This window comes from Crassostrea angulata, chromosome 1, assembly GCF_025612915.1.
Source record: "Crassostrea angulata isolate pt1a10 chromosome 1, ASM2561291v2, whole genome shotgun sequence".
NCBI classification, from domain to species: domain Eukaryota; kingdom Metazoa; phylum Mollusca; class Bivalvia; order Ostreida; family Ostreidae; genus Magallana; species Magallana angulata.
This window is the reverse complement of record NC_069111.1, coordinates 12,570,036-12,597,762: the sequence shown is the minus strand read 5'-3', so window position 1 is coordinate 12,597,762 and position 27,727 is coordinate 12,570,036. Positions and strand designations below refer to the sequence as shown.

General features: G+C 33.5%; 3 protein-coding genes across 6 annotated transcripts; 1 reads left to right on the top strand and 2 right to left on the bottom strand.

The window, feature by feature from the left end:
* Positions 1-28: 28 nt before the first annotated feature.
* LOC128161298 (centriolar satellite-associated tubulin polyglutamylase complex regulator 1-like) lies at positions 29-9,388 on the bottom strand. 2 transcript variants are annotated; one of them, XM_052824589.1, is made up of 10 exons: positions 8,666-9,385; positions 8,429-8,531; positions 8,107-8,237; positions 7,584-7,668; positions 7,181-7,266; positions 6,604-6,796; positions 6,296-6,405; positions 5,218-5,272; positions 4,509-4,538; positions 29-639 (listed from the first exon to the last, which is right to left on the bottom strand). In XM_052824589.1, the coding sequence occupies exons 1-10, from the start codon at positions 8,709-8,711 to the stop codon at positions 381-383; spliced, it is 1,098 nt and encodes a 365-aa protein (XP_052680549.1). In that variant the 5' UTR covers positions 8,712-9,385; the 3' UTR covers positions 29-380. The 2 variants fall into 2 exon arrangements, with proteins under 2 accessions (XP_052680549.1, XP_052680621.1); XM_052824661.1 differs by lacking the exon at positions 4,509-4,538 and having other exon boundaries at positions 8,666-9,388.
* A 2,860-nt stretch (positions 9,389-12,248) lies between these two features.
* LOC128162518 (60S ribosomal protein L15-like) lies at positions 12,249-13,744 on the bottom strand. Its single transcript, XM_052825787.1, has 4 exons — positions 13,633-13,744; positions 13,239-13,415; positions 12,878-13,014; positions 12,249-12,673 (listed from the first exon to the last, which is right to left on the bottom strand). The coding sequence occupies exons 2-4, from the start codon at positions 13,408-13,410 to the stop codon at positions 12,368-12,370; spliced, it is 615 nt and encodes a 204-aa protein (XP_052681747.1). The 5' UTR covers positions 13,411-13,415; positions 13,633-13,744; the 3' UTR covers positions 12,249-12,367.
* A 2,693-nt stretch (positions 13,745-16,437) lies between these two features.
* Positions 16,438-27,720, top strand: LOC128161089 (nucleosome assembly protein 1-like 1). Of its 3 annotated transcripts, none has more exons than XM_052824414.1 (16): positions 16,438-16,540; positions 20,795-20,830; positions 21,075-21,124; positions 21,497-21,617; positions 22,023-22,164; positions 22,440-22,529; positions 22,798-22,861; positions 23,212-23,288; positions 23,454-23,522; positions 23,958-24,097; positions 24,227-24,372; positions 24,763-24,788; positions 25,114-25,233; positions 25,545-25,568; positions 25,744-25,800; positions 27,107-27,720. In XM_052824414.1, the coding sequence occupies exons 2-16, from the start codon at positions 20,808-20,810 to the stop codon at positions 27,143-27,145; spliced, it is 1,188 nt and encodes a 395-aa protein (XP_052680374.1). In that variant the 5' UTR covers positions 16,438-16,540; positions 20,795-20,807; the 3' UTR covers positions 27,146-27,720. The 3 variants fall into 3 exon arrangements, with proteins under 3 accessions (XP_052680374.1, XP_052680317.1, XP_052680442.1); XM_052824357.1 differs by having other exon boundaries at positions 22,440-22,544; XM_052824482.1 differs by lacking the exon at positions 25,744-25,800 and having other exon boundaries at positions 22,440-22,544.
* The last annotated feature ends 7 nt before the right edge of the window (positions 27,721-27,727 follow it).

The following is a 27,727-nucleotide window of genomic DNA, read 5'->3' as shown; positions in this document are numbered from 1 at the left end:
TGTAAATTCACAACAAATCCAAAATGAATTACTGGTATAATATGGTTTTAATTAATGCACAGAAAACCAGAACATAACAATCTCAATTCAGATTTTCACAAACGCAAATATGCTAACAAATCCAATTAATTCTGCTGTGGATAAAGTATATTGCTTGGTTTTTAAACCACAGTACTTTGGAAGAAAACTGTATAATTTACTTGTACATGGATGTACAAACATAAACATGCATGAAAAACTTGACTTGCATGCAATTTTTAGTGTGTTCACAAAACATCATGTAAAAATGGATGTAGTGGCACTAAAATCAACAATGCAAGGGAAGTATTCCGTTATATAATGTGATAACAATAAATAAAGTTTTAAGCTCCGTGATGGGCTTAATTAGTGTCTGAGGAATCGTCCGTGTCGTCAGAACTACTCTCATCTGTACTGTCTTTTTTCACAGTCCCCCTTTTAATCTTCATCGAGTGGTTCACTGCCCCAGTGCGTGACGGTGGGGTTTTTCGTTGATTGGCTGAGGGGGGTCTCTGAGTGGGGTACACATTCTGAGGGGCATCTGAGGGGGTGGTGGCAGAAATGGGGTGACCCTTGGACTTGCTGCTAGCTGTGGTACTGTTACTTAATCTTACTGTGGGGCTAAATGGAAGAGAAGAAAGCCATGAATACCCAAAGCAAATAGCTTAACTATTGGAAACATGTTATCATGCCACAAATGCATGGCGGGTCATTATGTCAGTTGTACATGTCAATTCATTTGATAAATTTTACATTTGTGTTGCATTCAACAGGTCATGTCACATCAAACATGTTGTAGAGTTGAATCTAACATATGTCATTTAAACTGAACAGTGTCAACAAGTACTAGCTAATATTGTTACCAATAATTAACATGTCAGACTATACACTTAAAAAACATGTTAATAAACACATATTTTACTATTAACATGCAATAGCTACAAGTTACAGACTTGGACACTGTTTATATATATATATATATAAATGAAATTAATATAGATCTATGCCATTCAAAACTGGAATAAACAATACCTACTTAAGACTGTATATGTACATGTATTAGCTTTGTATTGTACTTGTAAGCAAGTAGCTAACTAAATATTGTCTGTAATTAGCCTTCATCATTTTGAACGTACCAGGGTAATACCAATTAACGCACAAAAAACTGAATGATTCTCTTTTTCATACACACTGTACAAAAGAAATTTATAAATTACAGAAATATACATGTGTTAGAATGGTGAACAGTGAACTGGAAATTAGAGGAAAGAAATTACACTTGTTTGATTAAAACTCTATGCTGTCCATCCCTCAGGTGATTTAATGTGATCATTTTGTAGGTCTAGAGTTGCTTTTTACACCTTAAATTAAATTTTAATGATTCTTATCTTATTATATTCTATAACTTAATAGGCATCAAAATCCCTTCAAAAGAAGCACCTATTAATTGATATTAAATGATACCAGTTTGCTGAGGGATATAGACATTGCATAATTTTTTTTAATTGATAGAAGAGATTAACAATATGAAAAATTGATTAAAAGTGAAAAAAAACATACATATATGGACAAAATATGTAAATTTTGTAAAGAGGCCTATGAGCCAAATTGCTCACCTGAACAACAATTATTGAAGTGAGTAACTATATGGATAATTACTTACTCAAACAAATGGTTCATAGTTTGAACAAACTTAAATTGGGTTCATTTGAGGAAAGTTATGTAATCTGATTATTGGTTCTGAGAAGATTTTGAATATTCAGGCCACTATATTTATCATTTTCTACATATTTGATTATATCTATAATTATCTCCCCTTTCCATTATTTAAACAAACTTAAAAGCTGTTCATGTTTTGTGAAATTTGCTCAGTTAAGTTCTGGAGAAGAAAATGAAAACGTAAAATGTTAAAGCCAAAGCTAACACTTACAGACATATGACAATTAAATTTTGATCAGAAAAGCTTATTTTAAGGCTTGGGTATTATAACTAAAATCCTTGCTTAGTGGTTAATTTTAAAAGAAGTACATGTATTATAAGGCTAAAAAGAACATTTCAAATAAATCAAAACTGAACGATTCCCTCCACCAAAACCTACAGTAGATAAAAAGCAAGAGTTAAAGCATCAAATGGTTTTAAAAGTCTTTCTCTTTACAGTTAATTCTAGACTATCAAGTACATGGAATATGTTGTACCGGTACTTAAAAAAAAGAAGGAATTCCACAAGAGGCACAGATAATGTCCCATGGACAAATAATACATTATTAACCCACTTATCGATAGTACGTACCATACAGAATGTCATGAACAACAAGAAAAATGTTGACATTTGGTATAAAGGAATTGTATGGATTCACTTCATGTATTTAAAAATAGGTTGTTACATAAAAACCCATAAAACATATAATCTTTGGAATAGCTATATAGTATACCTTTTTCCCAAGGTTAAAAATTGACAACCCAGTTTCTTATAAAGACTTGGATTTAAAAAGTTGATTAGATTGTCAATTATGAAAAAGAATGGTTTGATCTTTCCAATGAAAAAGAATGATTTGATATTTTTAGTTTTCTGTCAAATTGGAATAACATCACTGCATGATAACATAATTTTCGACCCAATTTCAAACCAACTTCAACAATAACATTGTGTCTAAAGACTTTTAAACATGGATTGATTGCATGAAACTTCATTTACCGGTAGTCATCTTTCATACCATACAAAATTGTTCATTAATTGGCATTGCTCATGTTGAAGGACTTAAAATTTTGTCCTTTGTTCGGAAAATTGCATAATATTGTTTCTCAAATGAGAAACAGACATGCATGGCCTTTATAAGTTAAATGCTATAAAATTGCAACAGTATTCTATTTTTTCATACACCCTATAAATTTACTGAACACCATAAGACCTAAATATGGAGTGATAGAAGAACCAGAAAATGCATAATACCAATTCTATTGTCCTAGCTACAGCAGATATTTTATGTATGGTAAAAAAAATTTTTCCCGACATTCTACTTAGATATATCGCTATTAAACTAGGATTTATATCTATCTAAAACATTAGAAATATTTACACAACCTTCAAAGTTGACCTTTGACCCTAAAATAATGTCGGTAAAAAGTTAAAACTTAATGGAACACATTTACTCAGACAGTCAGTCATGTTATCTTTAGCACTATAATGCAGACAAATGGGCATTTGAATGCCCATGGGCCCTATGGGTCACCTGAGCATCAGTTACAAGACTATTTAATTATTGCTGATAAGAGAAAAGTATGGAATAGAGATGAGCTTGTCTTCCTGTTTTTCACACTCTCAACAGGAATGACTGCATATATGTATTTACTGGTACTTTGGGTGGAGATTTTTTTTTCTCGACTGTAAAGTTCTACAACATACTACAAAGAGGATGATTTGATTATACCAAACTAAAACAAATACCCCACCCTGATCAAAGTCATTATTTACCATCGGTGCGCTCACTGTGAAAATTGATAAGAGAAAGTACAGAGCAATGAACTTGAGTGAAATGTTTGTGGGGTGAAGTTGCTCACTTTATGAAAAAAATGAACTTCGAATGTAAAATAATCTTAGCTGAAAATAACTACGATACCATACATTGTCATTTGTACAATCATATTGTGAACATACAAATTAATAATTTTTTCAGGACCAAGTAATGGTGAGAGACGGTAAATTCAATTCAGTGACAAACTATGAACCATGTCAGGTTTGTATTATATACAAATAATACAGACAAGCTTTTAACCTGAAATTCAAATAAATTATGTCATATATCAAGAAACGGTCACACAACAACATAGAGAGGGGAATGATATATAATTATTCCATAAAGCTTGTGAACAGGTGCTTGTAAGAATTCACTCCATGTGGTGTAACACTTCAACAAGGGGGGAATTATATATACATGTATATGGTACAATAGGGTATAGAGCTAGTATATATATACACAGAAATCATAAGAAGAGAGAGAGGACACTGCCTCTGAGTTTGTAAGTTAGTCTTTAATGTCTAGACTTATTCATCTAGCGCACTATAAAATAATGTTGAAATTATCATAATTAAAGGTAAATTCTACTAATATGTGTATTAATTGGCATTATATTTCTGCATTTACTACATGGTTAACTACACTATTCATATTACATGTTTCTTAATCTGTAAATCAACTTTCAACAACATTCTCTATCTTGGCATTTCTCAATCTCCCCTTCCCAATTCCTTCCCTATTTTTAACTATATTATAAAGCTTGATTCAATTTCTATTAAAGCTCTATGAAAATTGTACGAAATGTATCTCTGCTTAGATATATCCACATCTAAAATTAAAGCTTTTATGAAATTTTCTGATTTGAAATCGTTTGTTAATAAACAACATAACACAAAAAAGACAGGAAACTGGTTTGTTCTCCTTTTCTTTTTAGTATGAACTGTGCAATAAGAACTTGCGTTTGCACAAAATTACCTGACATGATTTTGAATGGCCGCCTCTTGTCTGAAAACAGTCATCAAAATTATCAACACATATGGTATCAATACAATTGAAAATCAGTAAGGTATGACCAAATTCACTGCAAAAAACTGCAGGTGGTATTTCAAGCATGCAATATTGTTGGTTTTAGTTGTCAGAGCAAATGGCAACCCAATACATGCAATTTTGATAGTGCTTAAAACATGCAGTTGAAGAAAGTTGGGGTCCTTTGTGTTATTGACTTGTTTATAAGATTTTGTGGCTGTTAAAAAAATAACATTAGGTGAACATGCAGAGTGTTTAAAATATCTTTAATCTTTGAAGGATATGGAGAAGTACATGCAATACAAAATCTAACAGCAAATTCACACACTTTTAAATTTTTAATTAAAGTTAAAATGATATAAAACTGTTCTCATTGTTAACTCTGCAACCCAGCACAAGGGGTCTTGTTCTAAATTAAATCACTTCAAATTCACTCAATGAAAATCATTACATAAAGCACAAATACTTGGATCTAAAATGTTCAACCACTGGACAGGTTAGTGGGTACCGGTTAGAACCCCCAGCACTGAGCTGTATGGTGGGGAGTGTTAACGCTGTGAGTTTATACACGCACACCAAAGTCTCAACTAATCCAGATTATGGAAAAAAATTTGTTCTGTGCAGAGGTTAGTTAGTGAAGTTATTAGAGAAAGCTTACACTGTCAAATCAGCATCCGCTCCTTCCAGTAACTCCGCCTTGGATGGCAGTCGACCTGAAATTTCAAGATCAGGCTGAATAAGTTTTTATACCGTAAAACACGGTTATAGTGAACATGCTTATAATGAATTAATGCTTACAGAGAAGTGACTTTCATTCCCTGTGACTTTCTTACAAGTTGTAAACTTGATGGATATACATATAACAAAATGCGCTTATAAAGAAATAAAATCGGCCGTACCTAACACTTCGTTATAAGCGTGTTTTTTAGAGAAAACTTTACAAAACCTGTTTGAGTTTTCTATTCTTAAAGAGAGAGGGTTGTCAACCCTTAATATCACTCGCACTGGGTAACTTAATTCAATACCGGTATGTTTCCTTCAGCACAAAAAAATGCAATATGTACATATTAAACATTCAATCTAAAAAAAAAACAAATATAGAATTCCTGGTCCCCCGCCGGTCAAGCAGTATACTAGTATACTGTATATGAAATTGCATTCAGGGCTGTTCCAGAATTAAATGTGTGGGGAGGTTGGGAGGAACATTTTTTTACCCCCACCACCCATTTTTTTCCCTATTTTTCCTGTCGCAAATATATCCAAAATACTACAATCTATAGAACTTGACCAAAGTATTAGTGGTATAAACATTTGGTATAAATTTAATGAAAATCCGTCAAAATTTGTATGCATGAGAGCGTGAGAGAGCTTACAAGGTCACAAAGTCCCATAATTCCAATAAAAAGTATCAACCAATGCTGATTTTCGAATTTGACCAAGATAATAGTGGTATAAACATTTGGTATAAATTCAATGAAAATCCGTCAAAATTTGTAGGCATGAGAGCGCTTACAAAAAAGTGTGACGGACGGAAACACGGACGGACGCCCGGCATTTCTATGTCCCCGCTCCGCGTTGCGGCGGGGGACAAAAATCACTGTCTTGCTTGTTTGATATCTCCAGTGATGAAGATTGAATTGAAATAATATTTATCAAAATTTAAATACACAAGTTTTCTGTCTCTGAATGTAAAGCAGTCCAGAGTTGAAGAGTAACGGTGTAACCTTTATCCATACCTATGTGTTCATTAATTCGTTCACTTTTTGCTATAGCCATTAGGAAGCCATAGAATGATACTCTTGGGATGTTAAACAAGATTTCTTTCAGGACATTCACAGGAGGAGTGCTGAAAATTAAAAAAAAGTATATTTTCTTTATATACATGTAACACAAACTGAATTATAAACACAAAAACATGTATTTCCTCAGTAAGAGAAATCAACAGGTTATAAGCAATCACAACATCACTCATACTTACACAACAAATACATGTCCTTTCTACAAGGCAATTGTAACCATCCATTAACAGAGCAGATAAACTCACCTGAAGTTAGACCTATCACAGAGAGGGTATATTGCACGGAAGTACTGGGTGGCGTCCACCCCGTCCCCAGGGTGGTGACTGTTCTGGTGGACCTTTGTGTCATCACTGCCTGAGGGGACCACCACAGGGTCCCTGGGGCTCCTCTGGGTCTGGTGCAGGGACTGGTACATCTCATGACTCTTCTCAATGAATTCTGTAAGAGAGTTATTTGTGGTAGCTTTGACTTACACTTTGGCCCATGAGCTTTGTTCAAGGTCATAACAAACCCTTAATCCTAACACACTCTTTGGGCGAAATAATGGTATTTGCCAGATAATGCCACTTGGAGTGGACATAAACTAAGGACAAAGATATTACAAGGAGATAGTTTTTAACATTGTTCTCTATATTTGGTTCAAGGTCAATGTACCCCTTGTAGCCTATTAAAAGTTTCAGCCAGACTTGTCCAAGGGGAGAGAAAATATATTTCTCTGATTGATTGGCAATGACACTTGACATAGATTTTAGGCTCTCATCGAGCAGGATGAATATACATGTTGATGGCAGGTTCCTGAAATCAGTAATTATGTATAATTACCTTCAAAATAAAACTGCACTTGGAAGGCGTAGATAAAATCAGAAAACGAGATCAAGCAGTCCAAAGCATCATCTAGTAGAATTATTCTGAAAGATTATAAAAGGAAACATGTTACTATAACTTCATTAATCATCATATTGTAAGTTACAGAACAAAATGCATAATTCAAGGGAAGTTTACCTAGGAATTTTCCAACATATTTCAAAATATATTGAATAATTTCAAATAAGGAAAATTGTTCAAGAAATATTTACTAAGAGCTCAGATATACTTTTCAATTACACAGCATATGATTTAGGATATTACTCAATTAATCTTTCAATATAAAAAATAAACAAAATGGAAATGAGTCATATTGATTAACACATTCTTAACATTCAGATGGAGTTTATGTATAACTTACTTAGCTGTTTTTTGAACTGGTTCAAAAGGAAAGTCTGAACAGAGGAGGGACAGCAGAGAATGGTACTCCTGTATACTTAATAAATCTGTAATGATACACATGACAATAAGAGTCATGTTGAATATTATCCACATATTTGTTTTACAATATAGGTAGACATTTGATGCAACTGTAGATTTGCATGTATATTACCGTACATTTGTTTTTACATATTAATACATCTAAAATTGTGTGTGGTTTTCAATAAGAAATTTAGCTCTCATATTTAACTGAGAATGAGTCCTTTCTTCACAAAACATTTGAGTCAAAAATCCGTAGTCAAACTGATGATTTCCATTTCAGGATATGGAGAAAAGTGCAATATAAAATGAAAAAAAAATATTCTTGTTGCTAAGGATTTGTAGTAGCAAGATAAAGATTTCTCTGCGATCCTTGTCTGGTTTGAATATAAAAACACTGACCACAGTTATGTGATGTCTCGATCAAGAAAAATAAAACGGAGTAAACCTGAAGTGACATATACCTCCTTTCTTTCCTATTTGTCGGTAGCATTTCCAGAAAAGGCGAACAAATGATGCTCTGTTGTGTGGTGTTGCATGGATGTAACTGTATTCTCTGAACATTGTGTGGTTTCCATCTCTGACACTATTGAAACTAAATAGTAAAACTTGTAAAATTATTATTATAAGAATCTTTCAGTTGCTTATAAATTTGATAATTGATTTTGTGGATCTTTTTAACCATTGAATCTACACGAAGTTAGTATTTTAGCAGCACTGCCAGAATTGGTGTACAAAAAAAATATATTTATCAATTATCATAGAAATGAATGCACATTGACTTACTATTCACATAAGAATTTAATGGGGTTGATTTTGGAGTTTTCCTCCCTGTGTTCTAACAATTGGGCAACTGCATCCTCCATATAAACAAGAACTTGATGCCTTGCTGAAAAGTAAGTCTATATTCTTATTCATACAACATGCAATGTGTTTGTGTGTGTGTGTGTGAGAGAGAGAGAGAGAGAGAAAGAGAGAGAGAGAGAGAGAGAGATTGTACGATATGGTTTGTTTTTTGCTTACCTAAGTACTTCTCAGTTGTCATTGAAAAACGATCGTCTGATGCCATTGTATTATATTTTATTTAAGACGTACATTAGTATTTGTATTCAAAATCGAAAGAGAAAACGGTTTTACACGTCCAAGGAAATTGGCGGTTTTTGTAAAGTTAATGCCGACTACGCCGTATAATCATGATGTCATCATTCTTGATTTTTTTAAGCCACCTGTCAAAGTTATACTACCATCAAAACCATTTAAAATGTTATATATATTCCCCCAAAGAGCTTGTCACAACTTGGACTTGCTGCAGGCGCCCTTAGTTTCCGGGACACCTAATATACGGAAACAATGTACATTTTCAAAGAAAATACCTACCTCATGTACAAATTGCGTTGTTTGATTAATATTTGAATTTTTCAAGTCGTGTCTTTTACACTATTTCAAAAACACAAAATTTGGTAAAATGTTTCATTTAGATATAAAAAATATTATTAAAAATATAGATCAAATATATATATGCATCGGGTTCGGACTGGCTCTATTAGTTAACCTGTTCCATGAATGAGTCGTAATAATTAACCAACTCATTTTCGAGAATATTAATTTCTTGTCTGATAATGAAAGAACCAAATTGTTTAGCATTTGGAGTTATTAAAACAGAGACCTTTGTATGAAAACTTGAAGTAATTTAAAGATCCTTGTGTTATTAACAAAACACAACATCGTTAGTATGATTGTAATATTTATAAAACTTCATAAAAGGGCAGCGGTAAAAGCATGTACAGTGTATTTGCATTTCAATTACACATCGGAGTTCAAAAGCCCTGCTGTATTTTTCAAGAACAAAACTATTTAAATAAAGAGCTCTGAATTTTTATGTGGTTATAATTTGTTCCATTCAATTTTGTTGATTTGTTGACTCGAATGGTTTCTATCTCTTTTAAAATTGTTTGCTTGCTTGTTTTTTTTTTTTGGGGGGGGTGTGGGTGTGGGGTGGTATTCGTAACAAAAACATCCTAACCATGTACCACAAGTTTGTTATTGTCATGGGGTAATTTTGAAATTGATTTCAATTTATATTTTAATGGGGTGGTCAATGAAGATAGGTGCGAATAAAGCGTGTAAAATGATAGCTGCAGGTCTGTAGCTCATGGTCTGAAAAAATTCGGATGGAAGACCCTGCAATAATTGTATAATATATACGATATTGTGTCAAAACAGTATCCATGAATATCCAAGATCATAAAGTGATTTTCACACATGATAAAGGTGGTCTCATGTGATGCCTCGTCTCAGTGAGCTAAATTTGTTATTATCCATGTTTAATAAGTAGTACCGGTAGATATATATCAATGAATGTTTTCAAAAAGTACATATCAAATTGGTAATGTAAGATATTTTTCATAAAGACATTTAATCTACTCTAAACACGTGATAACGTTTATATTTGTGCTCATGGCGCATGAATTGGCAAAAAATGACTAAGTTCAAAAGCTGGTATATTTTTGATAAATTATCTGAAATCAAAATCCTAGCAATATGCACACCTCTAATATATGTACAATTGATCTGCAAAAGAACAACTTCCTATCTTGAAAACTGTAGGAGGAATTATCCGTACAATGAGGATACCCTTTTGGCAGCCGCCCGCCCTTTTCACCATTTTAATAACCGATTTTTCCAAACTGGAAAACCCGGTTAAAAATATGAATTTTCTTTATAAAGTCTCTCAAACGAAGTTTGGAGACTTGTTGTTTTTGTAGTCTCTTCTTCTTTCCCGCTCTGAACTTGTCCGTCGCGTTTCTCCGAGATGGCTGAACAGAATTGTACAAAACTCTAGATAGGCATGCATATTTTCAATTCTCATATGATGTTCGGGGGGGGGGGGGGGGGGGGGGGTGGGGTGGGGGGGGGGGGGTGTCAAAAGGTCGTGGGGTCTAACATTAAACCTTATGGGAAAATTCTTAGACTCTATTGTAAATGGTTATAACTTGAAAACGTACAAAGATAATAATATAGGGTTTTCAGAATCATATAATGACCGTTACAGGCAATATATATAGGGTTTATTAGATCTAACTCCTGGGGTCATCCCAACCCCAAAGGAATCGGAAATGACCATATATATCAGAAACTGTTAGAATCCTGACCCCTAAACAATATATATTCTTGTTCCACGTGTAAAGGGGAATCAAGTGGTATGTAGGTCCTGACCCCCCCCCCCCCCAAACAGGAAGTGCACAAATAACTTAAAAATGGTCAAGATCCCAACCCCTAAACCATATATATTCTTGCTCCTTGTGTCAAGGGCATCAAATGGTATGCAAGTCATGGGCCCCGGGGTTGGTCCTGACCCTTCTCAAATAGTAAGTGCACAAATAACTTGAAAATGGTCAAGATCCCCACCCCTAAACTAAGTATATTCTTGTTCCATTTGTTAAGGGGTATCAAATGGTATGTAGGTCATGGGCCCTGGGGGTAGTCCTGACCTCCTCTCAAACAGGAAGTGCCCTAATATCTTGAAAACGGTCGAGATCCCCACCTCTAAACCATATTATTTCTTGCTTATTGTGTTCAGGGGAATCACATGGTATGTAGGTCATTGGCCCGGGGGGGGGGGGGGGGGGGGGGGTCCTGACCACCACTCCAACAGGAAATGCCTTGAAAACGGCTAAGGTCCCCATCCCTCCCCCAACCATATAAATTCTTGTTTTTTGTGTCAAGGGGCATCCAATGGCATGTAGGTCATTGGCCCCAGGGGTGGTCCTAACCCCCCAAAAAAAGGAAGTGCCCAAATTTCTTGAAAACGGTTAAGACCCCACCCCTTAACCATATATATTCTTGTTCCTTGGGTCATGTTGGTTCACCTGATGTATAGTAAAGGAGCTGGGGAACATCATAAAACTTCAGAAATAAAAATAATCAAGTTCTAATTCTTATTGTCTGTGGAAGTTTGACCCATGTGGGTCATCCCTACTCCCAATGATGGCCTCGTTCGTTTGGAAGACTTACAATCGCCCCGATTAAAATTTCATCTTATGTTTCTAGCACTGTATTTTTGGTCTCAAAGGACAACTAAATAACATATTAATATCCCCAACACAAAGCGAATAAAATGGCTTTACAGCAACTATACACTTATATCTCATACAAATCGACATGTTTGAATATAAATATAAGCATTGAATGCTTATTTTTGGATGTCGTTGGTCCTGTAACACACCAAGCGGTGCAGACAAATCATCATACAGCGCTATTCAATTTGTCTGCACCACTTGGTATATTACAGAACCATCAACATCCAAAAATAAGCATTCTACGCATAAATATATAATTATTCTGAGTTTATCTACAGATATTATAATGCTATTTAATGTGAATGTTGGAGAGTTTTTTCAACCTGCTGGCCTATGGCAAACAGTGAAAAATAAAAATTCTCCATTTCTTTACCTCCTATTCTTACATTTTTATGCACAAAATCATAAAAATGCCTTTGTCAGAGGATAGCTATACAACTTAATCTCTTTACAACAGAAAAGTCCTACATCTATCTTACACTGTCTCCCACTCAAAGACAACCAATTAAAACAATGAACAATTTCAATTTTTGATTCCCCATGTTTATTCCGTAGTCCGCAGACAATAAAACTCACACAGAGATTTGCTTCCTCCAAGAAACTTGGAGAAGGAAAAAATGGAAAAGGAAAAAAGAACTGAAAAAAATTAACGCTTTCTGCGCATTTTGGTCAAATTGTTCCTCTTCCATGCAGCACGACGCGAGCCTCCGATTGTCTTGGTATATCTGTGTCCCTTGCCCAGACCGCGAGACATCTTGCCAGCAGAGGTGAGACCACGCAGCTCCCTGTGCTTGTGTACTGGGTTACAGATCCATTGAAGCTTGGGGTCACGACGTACAGCCTTGTGGAAAATATCAACCATAATGATCTCGTAGAACTTGTAGGAGGAATCCTGTGCTACCCAGTAGGAGTTCAGCACACGAAGGCCACCACATTTCTTGCCAACACGTTCCTATCAAAATTAAAGCTCAACATTAATTGAACAGAATTTTCATTCAAAAAGAACAACAGATTTTTCATTTAAAAATATTTATGCACTGAAATTTACCATGATTATCCACTTCTTTTGAATTTGAAAAATTAAATAAAACTTAAATAGCATTGCAAAATGGATCCAAGTCGACTCTTTCCAACAACTTAGGTTCAGGAGGTTTACCTCTGCAATGGATCTGTGTGATCTTTGGAATTTCTTTTGGTTCACACCACTAGTTGTGGGTTTACCATAGGTGATTCCTTTGGGCACAGGGACCTTCCTGCCACCACGGCGAACACGGACACGGTAGATGACAAACCCTGAAGATATTTAGATGATTTAACAAAGCATGTTCATTTCATTCTGTCTGGAATAATACAATATTTACCGGGCACATGTTAAAAATTTTGATTTAATTTCAGCATGTTAGAGAGGCTTTAAACATATTGGCATTTTAATTGTCTTTGAAAAACTACATTTTTGCCCTATCTGCAGCTTAAATAATTTGCATGCAGAAAAATAAGGTGCATAACAGAAATTATACCTTGTTTGGCTTTGTATCCCAACTTTCTAGCCTTGTCGGGGCGAGTTGGGCGAGGTGCACGGTGGCAAGATGACAATTGGCGATATTGCCAGCTGCGAACACGTAGCAGAAACCTCAAAATATCACTCTGCTTTTTCCTGTAGATCTCCTGCATGTACTTGTACGCGCCCATGGTTTCTATATTCCAAAAAAGAATAATAATCTTTAATTCGAATTTCCTCAAAATCAATTTTATTCTTAGAAAAAATGTACATTGAAGGGATCTTATTTGTATGTTTTAGTTCTTGAACATTTGATTAAAATATCTCTGTCATGAATATAAGTGATTGTTTCAGGTAAGTTTGATATTCAAAGACAGATGAGTTTGGATTGTCCATTCCAAAATTTAACGCACCTGCTATCCGCGACCGGAACGTCAAAAGAAGGAAGTTGTATTTAATCCGATTGTCGAGCCCGAACTAAATTATTTAAGGCCAAACAAACAAATTATTCGATTAATACGACCAAAATTAAGTAAACCTTTAGTTTACTTCAAAAGACCTCTAAGATGGACTAGCTCCATAATTTGAGAAGTGTCGGAGTAAAAATGAACAAATAGAATCAATTCCGAGTACGATCTCTAACTTGGAAGATAAAACCAAGACTCGGATCTTCATGTGAACAAAACTGAATACGCATATCTCTTTTGACAAATAATTTAAACATCAAAAGATCATTACAGAATTAACTTATTTTTGTATTATTTTTTGCGAGAGGAATTTGAAAAAAAAATGATAATGAATAAATTAACCAAAATATATGTTCAATATTATAATTCTTTAAGATAATATGTGTGCGTGGGTACATGTACTCTGTGCAAGTATCTTTAAATATGTTCTATGTGCAACTATATATTTTTTTCTTTGATAAATTTGATGAGTTAATTAGATTGTGATGGATTAAAAAAAATCAAAACATATTTCATTTTCGCAGTCACGTTAGAATAGTACGTATGAATACAGTTCTAAAAAATGGCACTAGTATTATGCTTTGAAAATTTGTTCAATCAAATGTTTTGCGAACATGTTGAAAAAGTCTTTTTTTAAGTTAAAGTATTTTCAAACTTTAAGGTGGAATGCTACACCAAAAGTGTATCTTATGGATCGTTAACATGTCATTTCTGTTCAAAGAAGGATGTACGCTCTTATCACTTTTATACGAATATCAGTTTTAAATTCAATTTTATGAGGAACTGGAAAATCTGTTTTGGTTGCAAGTAACACACTGAAAATTTGGTGTGAATAAAAGCATAATATTTATATCTGATAAAAATCATGCCCAATAATGAAAATAAGACGTTTTAATTTTCAAATAAAACATTATTTTATAAAAATAAAGAACATCTACAAAACTTCCGTTCTTTGTACTGAATAGTCCTTGGATTTACCAGTCAAATTATATAATTGTAATCAATACCCCATTTGGACGATTCGGAAATATCTACCAAAAAAAGTTTCTCTCGAGACCTTGGATCTTCATACGTTATGTATATTTAATAATGAGATAATCCCAGAGACATATATAACGTCTCTGGATAATCCTAAGTAGAAATTGCTTTAAAATTTTGAAATTTAGGATTAATTGCCAATTTGAAAAGAACTATATATGATTAGAGTTAAATTTAACCCCTATATTTCGCCATTTTTTAAGTGTTTCGGGTACAATAAAATGTTATCTAATTTTTTAGAAGAGTTGATATAAAATATATTTTTCATCTGTTTATTTGATTTATTTGCACTCACTGGCAGTATATGACGTCAGAAGTGGCACCATTTCTATAATTCAATCAAATTCAGCCAAAAATTGACATTTTTCTTATCTATTTACGAATGGGAAATATAGAGCGCATGCTTGAACAAGGAAAATTTTTTTTGTCAATTATTAGTCTTGGCTAGATACATTTCTGATTAAAATATCTTATTTGTTCAAGAATGCGCTCTATGGTTTTGGAAGGAAAAACTGCTTGAAAACAAGCTGTTTTACGCTAAAAATGCAAAAATGGCGGAAAAAGGTTGTCTTTACAATGTCATATTTCTAAATTGTGGGCACTTGAACCACAATGAATATTACGTAAACACATCACATACATATCTGTACTAAGAAAACAAAGAATGGTAGTAAAATGATGATGTTCATTTTAGGGGGCCATTTTAGGCCCTTATCATGTATAGTCCTTTGAATAAGTTTATCATGCATGATTAGTGTAAACCATAGTTTATTATGAATACGGCGTACAACATATATACAATGATGCATAATTAGGGATTCGGAAACAAGTAAACACTTATATTAATCCGTTTCCTTAAATATAATTTACAAATTATAAATCACTGAATCACTGAATCATGCATGATTCGACTCAGAACTGAGATATATTATCATGTTTGTGTCTGTATTAAACAAGATGCAAACTTTTTCAAGATTTTTTTTTTTTAATTTTTTTTTTTTTAAATTTAAAACATTTATGGTAGTTTTCACTTACAACTTAAATTGTAATAATTTTTTCCCCCTTATTTCCACAGTTATATTATAAGCGTGCGACCAGAGGCGTGTTCAGCAGAGAGAGCGCCGGCGAGCGCTCGCCAAAATTTGCGTTGCGGGTATAGGGAATTTTGGCGAGCGCTCGCGAGCACCCGCTCTGTTGAACAAGCCTCAGTTCTCGCCGAGTACCATTTCTCGCCAGTACATTGTGACGTCATTTTATCAACACATAAAATTATTATACGAAAAATGAGTCTGTTACACCAGAACCTCTAATATATGAACTAAGATTATAGAACTCTTGGAGATGGTTGCTTGTTACATTTTGGTCTATATACTTTGATCGATGATAAAATACCTACAGGGTTAGAGGGTTAGTTCGTAAGATTTTCACAATTTTAACGCTGTCCAAATAAAAATATCGGTTTAAAGAATAATTTGTCTATTATTTGATACACCCCCCCCCCCCCCCCCCCCCCGCCGGAAAAAAATGTGGGCCCCCATGCCGCTACATGTCTGTAATTTATCTGATAATACAAGAGTTTGTGTTCACAAAAAGGCATTCCCGTAAAACGTAAAATCTACATATGTTGGCCTTAGATGCTCGCGCAACTGAAATTACCCGCCAATGACTGTCTTTCCTGGATAAAACAGTCTTTTTTATTGGCTTAATTTCTCCTATATTCTAATACGGGTAACTTTTCCACCAATCGAAATTGTGCTTAGTAAAAAATTCTTTTTCCACCATTATTTCCCTCGTGTTTGTTACAAATTGTAACAGGGTGAGTAATTAACTAGGTGTTTAAGTTAATTTATGAACAGTTTTTGTTAATAAAGTCAAAGCAAAGTCCACCGCATTACATTTGCCATTTACACTTTTGTAGGGCTATTTGAATGTCTGTCATTATTACCTTTAGTGTACTTCTTTTCTATCAAGAAGGCAATTATTTAATCCTACACGTGCCTTTATTGTAAATTTGTCCGTGTTGTCAATAAAGACGTAATGCAGATAAATCAAATTTATTCCCGAAAAGCTCTCTCTTTGTTTAATTGTCTATTTGAAAGAATAGGTCGATTTGGAATCCATCAACACAGATGAGGAAACCCAATTATCGTCTACCCTTATAATATGGATATTCATAATATGTACCATATAGTTTGTCTTAAAGGAGGCACATGTTACACGTGTTACACGTGCGTATTACACACAAAGAAAGAGTGTCTGAGAATGAATTACTGTGTGTTTTGATTTAGATTTTAATTCATCATTATCAATTTTTGATGCCTTGTACAAATCAAATGAATTTAGTTTCATTTTACTTGTGATGATTACTGAATATTCAGACAACTCGATCCATTGCTTTTACTTTCTTAACAAGATATTTTGTAAAGAATGGGTGAATCAATAATTGAAATACTTATTTTTAATTAGGTGCGTATTGATTTTTTTTTAAATGTAAGGTAAGACTCTACTACTACTGGACCAGTTATATTCATTATTGAATTTAACTTGCGGGTTTTCTGATTTTTTTTAAATGTAAAAATATTTCATGAAATTAAACAGATGACACATCTTAAATTCTTTAAAGTTATTTAGAATGCTTAAACCAAAGATGCTCTTTAGAACACCCCTTCTTTACTGGTTTAGGAATATCACTGGACCATTTAATAATTATGTGATGATATAAATCAATTAACCAACAATTTTTTTTTTGGGGGGGGAGGGTAAAAATACTAGATTAAAATCAAAATATATTTTACAATTCAGGGGTCAGTTATATAATTTTGAATTCTTAATACCAGTCAGATTGCATTAGATGCTTTATTTCTCATTGCTCAATGCAGTTTCCCAAGAGTTCAAAAGACCTCAGTAGTTCATTTTCTCCCCATGTTCTTACCCCAAAAAATGAAATAACTATTAATATTAATAATTGTATTATATTTCCCTGATAATTAGAAAGAGTATGATACAAAGATATTTTAATTAAGTACATTATACATCCGACAAATTATCTATTATCTGCAATCCATTGTGATTGATAGTCTGCAATAGATACACAAGCACAATGTAAACTTTTCCATGTACTCAGTGATTGGGAAGGCCAAAAATGTCAATGGGACTATGGCCCCACAGTTATTAATTTTAATGGGCCATTTTCATAATGAAAGGGCCATCTATTTATTCATTGGGGCCATTTTGTAAAATTGAAATTATCAAGGACCAACCTAGAGCAAAACAACTTCTATAAAATTTAAAAACTTTACCAACTGGTTAAATTTCATTTATTTGATGTGTTTATACATTTCACTGATGCAATTTTTGTTATGGTGTTTGCTTAATGATAAATAAAATCAGTAACTGTACTTCTGTGTTTTTTGGAGGTGTTAGTCAAACCCTTTGACCCAATTATTACCGTTATGTAGAGAATCTTTCAAACTTTGAAGATAACTTTAGGGAACGGTTTTTCTTATTATTTAAACATTAATTTTGCGAGTTATTAAATAATTACAAGTTACAACTAATTGTAGTATCGACACTTAAATAAATAAACATCGGTTGTAATTTTTAATGCAGTGTGGTTGCATCACCTGTATTTATAACCCCTACAGTAACGATAAGCATGGTAAGACAGTCGTGAGTTTTAATAATCACAACAGGGATTAATTGAGGCTGTGAAAACGTCTTTTCAATTAGATAATCATCATTTTACTGCATTTGGGGTTAGTTTACATAATTGAGAACTCAGAATACTTGGCGACTTCAACTTCTCTTTCGGAGGAAATTCTGGAATAATCTACCACGCATAAAAGAGTGGAAACGTTTTTATTGGTTGTTTATTTCTGTTTTACCAAACACGACCAATGAAATTTGATGTTTTAAAACAAATGTATTAAAAGACGATTAGCTAAGTCATACAGAGTAAATTTCCAGCGGACATCGCTAAAACTTTTATAACCGATGAGAAATTTGAATGTGGACTTCGGCGCGTAGAGTAAATGATTCAATGCGCCATTTTTCTCTTAAATGCGACTATGGCGCGTGGCACAGATCCTTCCCAATCACTGTGTACTAACTAAACCTTTGGGTTATATGGAACAGTCATCTCAACCATCTTTGTCTCCCTAATGATATGAGGTGCTGTTGCTGTAGTAGAATAGGAATAATGTCTCAAAATATTATTTGAAAGATAAAAGCCTCAAAAGCCTGAGCCTCGGCTTTTATATTTCTGAACAACATTTTTTGACCTAGATACATTGTAGTTACAATATAGTTGAAAACTGGCACTTGTGATGAGTCTTGGAGAGATTTTTGTTTGATGTTAAATGTAACTTATATATTTGCAGGGTTTGACATAAAGTTTTTGAATTACTAGACCAGTCGGGCTACCTCAGCAATTTTTCACTAGCCCTGACTCTTTTACTACTAGCCCTGACCAATTTTGACCAAAATAAACTAAAAGTAATGACAACCATAAAATATAAAATACCTGTTTCTGTTTAGTTGTATTGATTTATCTTTACCAATAATGAATCATTCAAACACTATTTAAGGTTTAATTTTATTCAAACTGTACTAATAATGATACAAGTATTCAATGGTTGACAAAGGACCAACAAAACTTTAGGGAGATCGACTTTATATTCTCCTTAACAGAGAAACATGGAGAAGTTTAAGAAATCTGGGAGACTTTTATTACTTGACAATGGCATAACAATAATGAAGATATACACAGATTTAAACTTTAATAATTTAAATTAAATTAGAAACAAGTCATTATGATTAAAAAATAAAACAAATTCTAAAAATTGAAAAAAAAATTATCAAGTTTATTTAATTTAAATTATTTGATGTATTCATACATTCTATAGATCAAATGTTTTGTAAATAAAACCAGTCTCTGTTTTTTAGTGTATTTTGGTGGCATTAGTCCAACCCAATAACCATTATCAATATGTTGAGGATTTAGATTTTTTAAAAAGATATTATAACTGTAAACAAAGGGTTTTGATTATTTTAGCATAAATTTGGCAGTGTTATTAGCTAATTACAAGTTACCGACAAATTCATTGTTATATCAACACTAGCCTTAAAGTAATAAACATCGTTTTGTACAGCATGTGGTTGCATCACCCGTATTTATAACCCCTAAAGATAAGACAGACTAAATTAATCACAAGAGGCATAAACTGAGTTTTGAAGACGTCTTTAGAATGAAATAGTTATCATTTTACTGCCCTTGGGGTTAAATTACACAATTATATGAACTCCGTGTAAAGGGCGACTTGGACTTTTCGTTCGGAGGAAATTCCGGCGAAGTTACCGATCAAAAAGTATTTCCCCCATTTCATCCTCTAGGTTAGTCCTTGGGTTGTACCTAAATTACGGTTTGTAGAATTTAAGCCTGTTAGGAAAGGGTGCTTTTACTTCTATTGATATTAATATTACATAAAAAGTATGTGCACACTTTTTTTTCACACGACCAGTCGGGCTAGTACACAGACATTTAACCCGACCGGACCTATCATTTACTAGACAATGTCGGTCGGACGTGCCTTAGTGTCGAACCCTGATTTGTCGTTACATGAATTGCCAACTATCTGTTAAGAATATTTTCAATTTGAATGTCGGTACAGACAAAAGACCTGTTAACTAGATTACATCAGAAAGAAAGAAAAACTTGTAGGCATGACTATTTGCTACAAGTTCAATGGAACTAACTTTATGCCACTAAGTCTAGCACAGTGTTAGTTTATATGACATGCAAAAGGTTCTTCACAGTGTATATTAATTTCAGGTTTTGTAACATTATGACAGCCTCTGAATTTGTTCACAAAATTAAGAACAGTTCATTAACACCGTTAGTTAATGGTGTATATAAAAAAAAAATCAATTCTGTGTGGCTAGTTTTCTCTCCAGCCAATATTGAAGTGTATGTACATGTATATGTTAATCATCATGACATTGCAAGGAGATCATGTATATAATCAACAGTCTATTATTAGAAAATCTATCCATGGATTATTTCTTCTTATAGGAACAGAGCAGCCATGGCCGATCCAGCAGAGCCACAGTAGGAATATATTTTATTTACATAGGTTTTTTAAAAAGTTCTGTATCATCACAAATGTTCTTGTTTAAGTATGAATGGCAAATAGAAGTGCATGTATTTGTTTGTCTTAGTACTGTTTTTTCTTTGTGTATAATCAATCAATATCTGGTATTGGATCACAGACAGAATTAGCATGCGAAGTGTTGTCATGACATGAGTGCGACTGTGGCTGACTTTTCTTTAACCAGGTTATTTAACATTGCAGTAAGACAGCTGAAAATCCTGAGGATGTTGAAGAAGTGGAGGAGGAGGAGGGTAGGTTATATGACAGAGATTAGTATTGATAGCGAGAGAAGAAATATCATTTGTGACACTTTGAAGGAAGAAATAGTGACAAAGTCAAAATGTTTGCCTTAGCTACCAGTTTTTTCATAGATTTTGAGCCTCTTCACAACAAAAGAGAAATTTAGTCCCATAACTTGACCTTGAAAAATAACACATCAAGATATTTACAAGTAAACCCTATACTTTGAACACAAACATTTGGAAAGATTCTAGCTTTCATAGTTATGTGGAGAATGAATGCTGTTTTGCATGTAAATGAAGTTCCAGCATAGAAGAGAAAAATCGCGATTTCAATGTACAGAAAAATTACAAATTTCATTAATTGCCAATTCTTATTAACAGAAGAACACGGGGATACCCCAGCAGCATTGACCAGCCAGTTGATGCAGAATCCCCAGATTCTGGCAGATCTACAACATCGACTCGGGAGTATGGTGGGGGTCAGCTCTGGATATATTCAGAGGTACGTGGGCTCCACAGCAGTCCAGTAAATGTGAATATACACATCTAAACTGAATGCATATAAAATGATATGAATGCATATGTATGATAAGATATTCACCGACAAGCACATTTTGTGTTTAGTGAAGAACTATGTTTGGCATGTGATTTGCAGTTACTGATTTTGTGGTTGAATGGAATATCTAGTATTGGACATAGTAATGTATGAAGGTTAGAACTATTTGAAACTATTATCCAGAATTAATATTTTGGCTTTTTTGATAGCTTGCAAGATTTTTTAAAGTATGCTTATGCAAAAGCACATGAAGGTTATGCATATTTTTGCTCCTTGGTATTTAGATATTTTCATTTGTAGATTGCCAAAATTATCTGAAATAAAATTCATATGCATTTGTTTCAATTGTAGTCTGCCTAAGTCAGTCAAGCGTCGAATCAAAGCCTTGAAGAAATGGCAGTTTGAGGCGGCAAAAATAGAGGCTGACTTCTATAAGGAAGTTCACGAGCTAGAATGTAAATACGCATCAAAATACACTCCACTTTATGAGAAGGTTAGTTAACTCATAGAGTCGCATGGGTCCTAAATTCTTATGACAGTGTTTCTTCATCACTAAAGATATCAATTTCCTATTTTGAATATGAAAGTGTTGTTATACTTATTTTTACTATTTAGGGGCATACAAATGTTTGATCTGTAAACCTAATGTATGCTCTGTTCTAAGTTTTAAATAAATTGCAATAAAACTGATAGATCATCCAACAATGACGAAGCCATATGAATGTGTAGATATCCCACATGAGAACTGATGTGATTTTATTTTTCCAGAGAAAGACTGTTATTACGGGTAATGTGGAACCAACTGATGAAGAATGTGACTGGCCCAGCGATGACGAAAAGGAAGATGAACAATTATCGGTAAAGAATCCTGCGGTAAACAATCATACAAAATGTCTCTTGATGAAGAATCACAAGAACAGGATCAAAATATTGGCCATTGGCAAAAAGCATCTTTTTAGGAAAAGTTTTCATTGTCAAAATAATATTATATCTGTATAAATGAGAGTGACTTTAAGGTTATTTTGATCTTGCCCTTTTGTAATTTTTCGTCTCTTGTCGTAATTAGAGAATTCAGTTTATTTGGACAGTAACAAATAGATTTTCTGATTTGGTATTTATTTTGCAGGAGGACATGAAAAATAAAGCAAATGTAGAAGAAAAAGAAAAGGAGGACAAAGACAAAAAAGAAGGTACAGACACGTGTATCAGTATGTTACCAGGCCTGTTCACACTTTTGAATTTCCTGTATTTCTTATAGATATTTATGTCAAAATCTATCTTGTGTCTTACAACTTGTTGGTCATAGATGAATACCAGGTCAATAAACTCGTAAACAAGTTGAATTTACCCACAGATTTTCATGTAAAATGTATCCTTCAGTTATATTATCTTAACTGGAAAGTGTTATTCGAAACTCGAAATTGGTGGTAGTTGAATATTGGGTCAATAAACTCATATGAATTGAATTGTTCCTGAACATTGCAATATTTCTTTGCTGAAAAATTGTTGCAAAAAATACAATATTTTTGTTGTCTTTTAGGAGAAGATGTGAAGGGAATTCCACATTTCTGGTTGACTGTGTTTAAAAATGTTGACATGTTGTCAGAAATGGTTCAGGTATGTAGTTTCAGATAAAAATACTAGTATAGGCTTTAATCTAGTGAAAATAAAGTATTAAAATTCAAAGAAACATTCTTCATTTTTATTGTTGAAAACAAATATCATTAGTGTAAATTGAAAGATTAACTTTTTTGAGAGTAATGAGAGATCTTTGCTTCACAGGAACACGATGAGCCAATTTTACAACATTTACAGGATGTCCAAGTCAAATTTTCAGACACAGATTCAATGGTAAGACCAGTATTTGTTGGGATTTGTTTTTGTTCACTGTACAGTACAATTCCAACAGACAAAAGGAAGTAAATGAATTACATAATTTCTTCTTTTAATGCTTTAATCTTAATATGCTTTAATACTTGTATGATTTTAACAAAATTGGAAAGACAAGGGAAAAAAGACCATGTAATTTGTACTTAATATAGACTTATCTTCTCAATTATTTAGATCTTGAGTTGAATTACTTGATTAAATATTATATCTTAGTGTTTCATGTTTGACCATGGATCATCTTTATGACATAGAGGAAAACGGTTATTGTTTTGAAAATAAGCATTGAGGAGTTGCTTAGCAGTATCAAGCTTCAAGCGATCAAAAGGCATTTGTACATAAAATTAATACCAAAAGAAAGACAGGGTATTTGAAATGTGCTTTCCGTTTCTTTTCCAGGGATTCACTCTAGAATTTTACTTTGACACCAATGATTTCTTCACAAACACTGTTTTAACAAAGCACTACTCAATGAGGTCAGAACCTGATGAAGAGGATCCTTTCTCATTTGAAGGCCCAGAAATTGTCAAGTGCAAAGGGTATGATAATTCATTGTTTTAATGCTTTGAAAGGGGGGGGGGCAACACTTTTTCATGCATTAAAATTTTTTAGCAGTGTTATTTTTAAAACAATTTTTGTATATTTTCTTTGTTATATGTTCTTTTCAGTTGTGAGATAGATTGGAAGAAAGGTAAAAATGTAACAGTCAAAACGATAAAGAAGAAGCAAAAACACAAGGGGAGGGGAACAACTCGCACTGTGACAAAAACAGTACAGAACGATTCCTTCTTCAACTTCTTCAACCCCCCACAAGGTAAGGGCAGGGCTGCCCTTTTACTTCAACTATCTGAGTCAGTAGTGTTCAAAGATTTGAATGGTATTACATGCCATCATTGTTTGAAGATTTGAACTGTAACACATTTGGCTGTGTATTCTATTTAGTGTTTTTGGAGGAAAGTGGCTTCCGCTTAATCAAGTACCTAGCTAAATGTCATGCATATATGAATCAGAATAGGACAATTCAAAATTATGCTACTTCATGCTAACCTGTTGAAAAATCATTTTCTTCCAGATGTTGCACACACTTAATATAATATTTTTACAGTATTTGGAAAAACTAGCAAATTCTATTTGTATGACATTCCAATTTCATAGTCTTTTATCCTCTTGCTTCATTAAATACACTAATTTAATTTTCATTCAGTGCCAGATGATGAAGAAGGAGATATGGTAAGATAATTTTTTTTGCTGCTGATAAAAACGTAGTATAGTTAACATTTTAAATGCTCTGACAAGGTCTTTCTGAATTTCTAAATACATGTGCTTGCTATTTCATTGAAGAAAAATCATGCAAATTTAGTGGAAGTAATTGCAAAATTATTAACGGGCTTTGAAACTGTCTTGATATTTTTTCAGACAGAATTTTCAATGTGAAAAATTGTCACTCTTCAAAGCATAAACGTTTGTGTTGACAATCTGTTTATAGCATTAGCTTCCATATTTTGTTTAAATCACATTTTTATGTAGACTTTTTCAATATTCGCTAATCTATTAGGATGAAGATCTAGAGGCTCTCTTAGCAGCAGATTTTGAGATTGGACATTTTATAAGGGAGAGGATTGTTCCGAGAGCCGTGCTGTACTTTACAGGAGAGGCTCTAGAACAAGATGATGATGTGAGTGGATCAAAACTTCTGTAATATCTCAAGATTGCATAAATATCAGTACATTATGAATGAGAAATATTTCTGTAACAGTGTGTTAACACTTTAATCTGCTTGAATCTCGTGATTTGATTATCGATTTTGCAGCTATTTTATTTTTGCTTTTAACCAGTGATAAACTTGATGCTGTGACTATTTTTCCGCAGCAAAAGCTATGCTGATATTAATTATTAAACTATTTAATGCCTGGTTCAAGGTAATGAGGCTTTTGCAATTTTGTATTTGGTTTTGATAAATATAATTTTATTTTCCTGTCATTTCAGTTTGATGAAGAAGGTGAAGAGGAGGTAAGAGATGACCTATTTTTTTTTCTTAGAATTAACCTGCATCAATTATTTATTTTTCTCAATCCTCATTAGTTTTTTTTAGAAATTTAAGTTGAATTGTTTTGGTTCTCTGACTGGCTTTGAGTTGTGAGTTGTGTGCACTGACGGTATGACACGTCTTGTGTTGATGTTGTAGGGAGAGGGAGAGGAGGGGGAGTATGACGAGGAAGGCGACCCCGATTATAACCCGACGGTAAGTTCTCCGTCCAGCCGTCCCAGCATGCCCTGTAGTAGCTCTTTATAGATCACAGGAACAGCATGGGGTTTGCCCGATAGAGCGCACTCTGTGGGCCGAATCTCACCTCTATAGCTCTAGTTTGTATAGACAACAAACAAGTGGTACAATTAATTATCATTTATGACCTGATGAATACAAGTAAAGGATTTGTTAGCATTGAAATACAAGATCAAGAGACATGCATTTGAGAATAATTTTTTCTTTCGAAAAATCATGTCATAAAGTGAAATTATAAAACTTCTTTCTTCTTTTTTTAATGCAGGCTTGAATGAAGGGTAATGGAATAAGGCACATTTTTGTACCGTATACCTGATGACTAGAAATGCATCATGATTACATGATTTCAATCTGGAAACTTACCCGAATTAACAATTAATACAATTTTTCTTCCATGTACATATTCTTTTCTTTCTGAATAAGAAAGATACCTTTCTTTTCATTATGAATATCAGGAATAACTGAATATTGTTGTATAAAAATAAGTGTAAAGACAGTTCATGTATTTGCAATGGTCATTAACCATTATACATGTATATAGAAGCAAATAAGATGATTCCATAACAATCATGGGAGGTGTAGCCATGATGCAGTGACTGGTGATTGGGGTACAGAGTCTGATACTCCTAGCAGGTTTTGTGTGGTCTTTCTGTAACTTGTCTGGTTGTATGAAGTCTAAAACAAGCTGACGGACTCAAATGCACATACTTCTCTTGATCATGTATTTGTATCAAAATGAAACGAGAAGAAACAGTCTATATGTAGGATTATCATGATTAAGAAATGTTAATGAAGCTATAACCAGGCAAGTTGTACTTGGTATGGATAGTTTTCTCAGTGTACCAGTACTCTGCATGGTCTGAAGTACAGTAAGCATGTATTAAGTGACCAGGTGTTTATACCCCAGTTAAAATCCTGTGCTTCTGTTGGTTTTCTTTACATGTACAAACCCGATCAGTTTTTTGGCAGCATGGCATGTTGTGGATCTCGTAAAAAAGAGTATAAAAATATCATCAAAATTTTAACTATATATCTAAGAGATTGCTTTCAATAATCGTGCTTCGGATGTATATCACAAATGTTACCAAAATTGTAAACTAGACATAAGATAACCTACAGATAATATTCATATCAGGAACTGGTGTAGAGATATACCTATTGCTGTCTTTGTAATAGATTTACTATCGCAGTGAAGTATTATAGTTTCTGTGGAATAGAATTGACACAGAGTAAATTATTGATCTATCTTTATTTCTGTTTTCAGAATGATCCAAGCAAACCAGCAGAGTGCAAACAACAATGATAGCTTCTACATAGTGACATCTTATTTTTACCAGTTTTCTATTAAATGGCTTGGGTTATTTGGATGCAAAGCAGAGTTCGATGCACGAATCTCCATTTTAATAGCATTTAGTGCAATTATTTATTTAAGATTCCTTTAAAACAAAACATAAAAGAAAATTGTGGAAAGTCCCTTGAAGGCCAAGTATTCTCAAGGATCGCTTTACTTCGTGAATTATGGATATCCTGAAGGAACAAATATTTATAATTCACGCTCAACAAACGACAATTTGATTTCGCTTACCTCCCTTTGATCTGAAACTTAGTTGTCAGAGACGCACAAATCTCCCCCTTTCGTGTTTGTGTATGTGCTTGTTCATGAAGCGATTGGATTTTGTTAAAATATATATTTTTGCTTTGTTCATATATGTTTACAAAGAGACAAGACATCAGATGTATACATTTTCATGTAATAATCTGTGATTGATATCAACATCGGATTCCATTGATTAGTCAACCAGTTAATTTCACTAAAATGCATGTTAATGTTATTGTCAAAGAAAATAAAGAAAAATCTACTGTTTGTAATGAACACAAGGTATTA